General features: G+C 33.8%; 2 protein-coding genes across 2 annotated transcripts in view; both read left to right on the top strand.

Moving 5' to 3' along the window:
• Window positions 1-729, top strand: part of LOC104757621 (MND1-interacting protein 1-like) — a 7412-nt gene extending 6683 nt beyond the window's left edge. Inside the window, exon 4 of the mRNA XM_010480372.2 lies at window positions 33-729. Coding sequence (XP_010478674.1) covers window positions 33-466 — 434 coding nt within the window. The 3' untranslated portion in view covers window positions 467-729. The remainder of the gene's footprint in view (window positions 1-32) is intronic.
• LOC104757620 lies at window positions 839-1943 on the top strand. Its single transcript, XM_010480371.1, has 2 exons — window positions 839-1096; window positions 1292-1943. The coding sequence occupies exons 1-2, from the start codon at window positions 898-900 to the stop codon at window positions 1810-1812; spliced, it is 720 nt and encodes a 239-aa protein (XP_010478673.1). The 5' UTR covers window positions 839-897; the 3' UTR covers window positions 1813-1943.

Here is a 7507-nt window from a genome sequence, read left to right as displayed (position 1 = left end):
GGAAGAACAACGCTCGAAAGAAGCAGCTGAGGGTCACAACAAGAGAAAGCTCGAGACTCTACGGTTAAAAATCGAACTAGACTTCCAAAGACACAAAGATGATCACCAAAGACTAGAGCAAGAACTCTCTAGACTCAGAGCCTCTTCAGATACCGACTCAAGCCACTTATCCAACAACGTTTGGAAAGCCGAAAAATCCCAAGGAGAAAACATTGCTAAGCTGCTTGAAGAACTCGATAAACTTGAAGGGACTAATGAGAATGAAGCAAACTATGATCGAGAATGCATCATCTGTATGAAAGATGAAGTCTCTGTGGTGTTCCTTCCTTGTGCGCATCAAGTTGTGTGTGGTAGTTGCAGTGATAGCTTCTTTGCGAGCAACAACAATGGCGGAAGGAAAGTCACTTGTCCTTGTTGTCGAAGTTTGATTCAACAGCGAATCCGTATCTTTGGAGCTACCTCATAAAAGCTGAAATTAGCTTCTGGTTCCAAAGAGTTCATCACAACTTCAGTTTTTTACTTTTGTAAGTAAAAAAAATAAAAGCTTAGCTTCTTCTTTGAGAGATATTTATACTCACCAAATTTGTTTTTTTTTTTCCGACAAAAGATCCTGCACGATGTAAAATATAACCTTACAATCGTGATCAGAACTTTTAGAGCCAATCTTATTAAGGATGATCTTCAATTCGATTTTGGAGAAAAACAAGTATCTACGGTTCGGTTTCTAAATCGGTATATTACAATACGGTTTTGGTTTTTGTTCGGTTAAAGTGGATTTGGACACTTGTAAGCAAAAGCACTGACAACCACAAGTTCTTAAAAACCACAATTACTTAAATGCTGTGCCTAGTTTTCTTGTTGTGGGTTTTGTTGTGTGGCCGTTATTTGCAAGAAAAAATGGCTTCGTGTGCCATCTCAAACACAATTCATACCGTAACCTTCAAGACCACGAAGAGAATAAGTCCTTACAACGGTCTATTCGGTTGGAACTCCGACAAGAAAACAGACAATATCCGGCTGCCGCAACAACCAGCCTACCACGACGACGTCCAGATTCCTTTCTCTCTTTCGTTGGTAAACAAAACCTTCTTAAAGGGTAAACTCTCGAAACACAAAATCCATATTCCTTCAGTCCTTTTTGAGATCTAACTTTTGTTAGTTTGAGTTTTATGTGTGCAAACAATTCATTTGGTGTAATAATCTTATCTAAAACTCTGAATCCATGTGAAGAAGTATGTCTTATCTAAAGCTCTTCAAGCTTTGTAATAATCTTTTTTTTTTTTTTTACTAGGAAGAGAATTAAAATGTTGCTACAAGGCAAGCATTGATGGGTTTAGTGCAACAAAGTTCCATGAACGTTGTGATTTCAAAGGTCCATGTGTTATCATAGCTTACGCTAAAGACAAGTCTTTCAAGTTTGGTGGATTTAGCCCAGAAGGTTATAAAAGTACTGACGATTATTACGATACATTTGATGCTTTCCTCTTCTATTGGCTCGACGATTGTGATGACCCAATCGTCCTTCCAAAGATTGGAGGAAGTGGAGCAGCTCTATTTGATTATGCACGCGGAGGGCCTCAATTTGGAGCTGATGGGCTTCTTATAGGACCGCCTTTAGCTCCCGTGATGGGCGGATTTGCGGGTCCGGATACGAACTCAGGGGTTGGCGATTTGAGGATGGCTAAATCAAGATTGGGTTTGTCATATGCTAAGAGGAAAGATGGGAAAGAATCTATCTTTGGAGATGAAAATAAGGTTAGTCTTGATGATGTATTGGTCTTTTGTAACCCCTATATTGCTTCTTTGTATTAATTACAAAACCAATCGCAACAAATTCCAATAAACGTATCCAATTATAATTCATTTCCATTTATGTAATTGTACAACATTGATTATACATACTTATTAGACCTAAAAGTCTATGAAAAGTGTGTTTATAACTACTAGTTGAAGGTGAAGAGAATCTTGTAGTTCTAAATTTTATAATATGCAACTATATACTTTATCTGTGTATACACACAAAAACATATATATATATATATATATATATATATATATTCTATAAACAAGATTATAGTTAAATCTTGATCCATGGGAGTGTTTGGTTTTGAGATTCAGTCTAGTCAGTGAACTGTATAATGTTTTTTCTTTACCGAAGAATGTGATCGTTCATGACTTCATTGTTCATATGAGCTTCTGAATGACAATCGAACATGAACGGATTTTCCAATTCCCAATCGAAATTCAAATCAGCTGCGAAGAACTCTGGTGGATATTCGAATTCGGGCGATGCAAATATTTGGAAACCGGAATCTTTTTCTATTTGAGATTTGTGAATTTTCCTGCAAGAAAGTAATAATGAATTGTTTGAGACACGGTGACATTGATTAGTGAATGGAACGTTCTCAGAGTTTGGATTTAATTAGCTAAACCTGAAAAGATAATTCACGGATATGCAATTAGTAGAAGACCAGCGTGTGTAACTTGCATCACAAGAACTCTTTTCTAGGTCACTTGCTTGACAAGAACTCTCAACATTGTTTTCTTAATGGGTCATCTGAAACCTCCGGTGAGTTGGTTTCACATTTCTTAACCGTATGCTCATTTCGTCTTACCTACCACACGACACAACGCAAAGTATCCCTATAAAGCGGAAGAATACCAAAAGAAAACTATCAATTGGTAAACTATGAAAACAAGTATTCCGATTTAGTTGCTCTGTTTATTCGACATTTGTTCTGGTGTTTTCTGTCGCGATGACAGAAGAAAAACCATTCCATATCTCGATTTGGCAAGAACGATTTCTCTGTAAGAAAACAAAATATTGATGATCATTTATATTATAGATTGGAAAAAATGGATTTTTTTTCTGTCAAAAATTTTCAAGAAGCAACAAACCTGGAAGCTCCCAAGGATCAAACTTGTATAAATCCATAAATGAAATTATTTCGAGCTCGATCTCAAGCCCTTCGTTTCTTCTGTGCAAGTTATATAACCCACCACAAGCTCTTCATCTGTTGGATGAAATCTGAAACTAGGTGGTGGTAAAGATGATCCCACCATCTTGTATATTCGTATTATTGATAGATTTCACAGAATGAAACCCTAAGTCCTATTGTTGTGTTTCTTAAAGCTCAAGGAACAGTAATAAAATAAAGGCTATGATATCAGAAACCGAGTAAAGCAGGACGGCCAAATCAACAATAAAAGATGTAAGTTGATGATGCTGAATTGTAGAGGAAAAAGGGAAAAAATGTAAGTTTGAACCGTTTGGTAGAGATTATAGGAATAGCAGAAGAATACAAAAGGTTTAAAGGTTGATTAAAAGTATTAACAAAACTTGCATAAAGTAGTGTTACAGATTTTTAAATAGTAATACTGACATCTATTTTTTCGCATTCAAAAATATTACAGACCGAAAGGGGTTTTTGAAGATTACTTACTTGTCTGAAAGTGTATTGTAAAGTCAAGAACTTTCCTTGTTAATTTAAGGAACAAGGTTAGAATTCGTTAATTCTTGTCTATATTAACATACTTTGATATCTAACTTAACATATTAATTTCACCTCTCATTTTTATATATGAGTATATTTTGTGAAACAAATAAATTATCATATTATTTATTATAATTAAAAATAGTTTTATTTCCGGATAAACCATACTTTGAATTTTTAAAAACAAATATAAATGATTCAATCTATAAAATATTCAATTTTTATTAATATTATTCTTTAAAAATAATATCTATTGAATTAAAATTTAACTGAGTAACGGGTCAAAATTTGAATATTTACATTCAATTTCATACTTTTTTGAATTTTATAATTTTATATAATATAATAAACTTTAAATAATTTATTTTGAAATATTTTAAAAATATTGAAACTTGATATTAAAGTTAGAAACTATAAACACTCTAAATTGGTTTGTTATAGTAATGTCAATAATATGTCACTATAATATGAAAGAATTTTTAGAAACCAAGTATATTAAAATAGAAAGTATAACAATATATTAAATTACTCATAATATAATAACTCGCTTTTTAAAAACCAAATTCACAAAATTATGTCTTATAATGACATTCAAGTCATGAGGTAGAATAAGATTATTGAAATAACTTCAAGTACATAAACTAATACAACATATTAAAATTTTATTTTTAAATAGAAATAGACAAAATTTTGTATTAAATAAAATTTAACCAGTGTTATAGCACGAGTACTTATCTAGAATTATTAACAATATAAAACTTACAAAATAAATGTCTTTTTCAAGTTATCATATTTAGCATATGCTTTTATTACATAATATTTTATCCAAAAAAACTTTTAAAATTAATCACATAAATTATATTTTACAAAACAATTACAATATAAATAAAATGAATTTCAATCCGTGCTCTAGCACGGGTCTTAATCTAGTTTATAAAGTAAAAGACTATACATATTTCTTGATCTAATGGTAGGCTCTGCCTCCTTGATCATTTAGATCTACATTCTTGATCTAATGGTAGGCTCTGCCTCCTTCATCATATGTTCAGATCTATATATTTTAAATCATATTGAAGGCTATGCCTCCTAAATTGATTGTTTCAATTTATGAATATATTATATAGTTTATAATTTTGTTTTATAGTTTATATTTATTGCTAAAACAAGATTTTACAAAATTATTTCATAAATTTTTAAATTTAACAAATTGTTTTATTACTTATATAGTAATCATGTCAAACTTGGCAAAGCTTGAATTCACCGCCCTTGATGTCTCTGGGAAAAACTATATAACATGGGTATTAGATGTAAAATTCTATCTAAAAGGGAATGGGCTTTTCAAAACCCTTGATCCGTCAGAAACGGGGTTAAAAGAGGAAAAAGCAAGAACCATGATGTTTTTGCGTCAACATCTCCATGATGGTTTGAAAAATGAATACATCACGAGAGAAAATCCTGCAGATCTCTGGATCGCGCTCAATGATAGGTTTGATCACCAAAAGTATGTGATCTTACCAAAAGCCAAACATGAATGGCTAAACCTGAGGTTTCAGGATTACAAAAGTGTAAGTGAGTACAATTCCGCTTTGTTCGGAATCACTTCAAAGATGGCTCTCTGCGGAGAAGAAGTTTCTGATTATGATATGATCGAGAAAACATTCCAAACTTTCCATCCTTCAAATGTACTCCTGCAGCAACAATATTGAGAAAAAGGGTATGCTCGATATTCTGAATTGATGCAAGTTTTGCATGTTGCTGAACAAAATAATGAGCTCGTGATGATAAATCATCTAACCCATCCAACTGGATCAGCTCCACTTTCAGAAGTGAATGTTGCTACATCCAGCTATAATAATTGGTAAGGATGAGGACATGGACGCAGACGCGGTCGAGGCCGTGGTCATGGTCGTGGAGGAGGTCGTGGAGAAGGCCGTGGTCATGGTCGTGGAGGAGGTCGTGGAGAAGGTCGCGGACGAGGAAAAGGAAGAGGTCTCTCTCCTAATGATTTCAACGCAAGAAAAACCAACAAAAATCTCCATATCAATAATGTTGGTCGCGTTGTAAAGAAACAAGGTGAAAGTACTTGTTACAGATGCGGCATGAAAGGACATTGGTATCAAACCTGTCGTATTCCAAAACATTTGGCCGATCTGTATATGGCATCTCAACAGGCAAAAGAAAGGGATGTTGAGAACAACCTCATCTATGATAAAACTAGACCTTCTTTCCATGGCCTAAACGATGAACCCCATCTTGATATAGCAGATTTTCTCGTTGATAATGAAAACGGAAAATCATGCGAATAAGGACGATATGCCATGATATGATTTGTCATAGTTTGATATGTACTTTATGTCTATAAAATGTCTTTTTGGATAATATTTTTATTGTAATATATAATAAGTTTTTTTGTAAGACTTTCTGTTATTTTATTAATGTTTATTTTATAAATATTTTATCTCAGAAAATGTCAAAATTTGAGATTGAGGATGGAGATATGTGTCTAGCAGACAGTGCTACAACGCACTCAATACTTAAAGAGAAAAAATATTTCTCCTCTCTCAAAATAAAAGACTCCGCTAGAAGCGTGAGCACTATATGTGGTAATGCAAAGATTATTATAGGCTCTGGAAAAGCCAGTTTTTCAATGCCAAGGGGAACAAAATTTGAAATTGATGCATTATATTGCCCTAAGTCTCATAGAAACTTGATTAGTTTCAGAGATATCCGAAGAAATGGATATCATATAGAGACTCTGAATAAGAATGACTTTGAATATCTTTGCATAACATCTAAGGAGAAACATATATTGGAAGAATTGCCAATGTTATCCTCTTGATTTTACTGCACAAAAATAAATAATTTTGCATCTTATGTTACAGTAAACTCTAAGTCTACTAGTACATTTAAGATATGACATGAAAGACTTGGACATCCTGGTTCAGTCATGATGCAAAAAATTGTGCAAAATTCCAATTGTCATCCATTGAAGAACGAAAAGGTTTTTAGATCTGATGAGTTTTCATGTGATGCATGTTCTCAAGGAAAACTCATAATTCGGCCAGCGCCAGCCAAAATTGAGAATGAATCACCATTGTTCTTAGAGAGAATACATGGTGATATATGTGGACCTATCCACCCTTCATGCGGGCCGTTTCGTTATTTTATGGTAATGATTGACGAATCTAGTAGATGATCAAATGTGTGTCTATTGACAACAAGAAACACGGCCTTTGCAAAATTCATTGCCCAAATAATCAGTTTGAAAGCTCAATTCCCTGATTATGCCATAAAGAAAATCAGACTTGATAACGCTGGTGAATTCAATTCACAAGCTTTCAATGACTATTGTATGTCAATAGGAATCGATGTTGAGTATCTGGTTCCTCATGTTCATACACAAAATGGCATGGCTGAATCTTTGATTAAACGGCTACAACTCATTGCTAGACCGTTAATATTGAGAACAAAGCTCCCAATTTCTATATGGGGTCATGCTATATTGCACATTGGTCCAAATACGACCAAGCGCATATAATAAATATTCTCCTTTACAATTAGCATCTGGCCAAGAGCCAAACATATCCTATCTCCGTATTTTTAGATGTGCGGTTTATGTTCCTATAGCCCCACCGTAAAGAACAAAAATGGGGCCACAAAGGAGATTGGGCATATATGTCGGTTATGCATCACCGAGTATAATTTGATATCTTGAACCGCAAACTGGTGATATGTTTACGGTACGTTTTGCCGATTGCCAATTTAATGAAGATGAATTACCAGCATTAGGGGGAGGAATTAAACAAGTACCAAAAGATCTTACATGGTATACACCATCTTTGATATATCTTGATCCCCCTACAAATCAACGTGAACTGGAAGTTCAGAAAATTGTACATTTACAAAGTTTGGCAAATCAATTACCAGATGCGTTCATATATACAAAAAGAGTGACAAAGTCATATATCCCCGCTGCAAATGCACCATCAAGAGTTGAAATTCCTAGAGAGGAA

Source organism: Camelina sativa, chromosome 17 (assembly GCF_000633955.1).
Source record: "Camelina sativa cultivar DH55 chromosome 17, Cs, whole genome shotgun sequence".
Taxonomy (NCBI): Eukaryota; Viridiplantae; Streptophyta; class Magnoliopsida; order Brassicales; family Brassicaceae; genus Camelina; species Camelina sativa.
The sequence above is the reverse complement of the archived record's forward strand: the minus strand, read 5'-3'. Positions and strand labels throughout refer to the sequence as shown.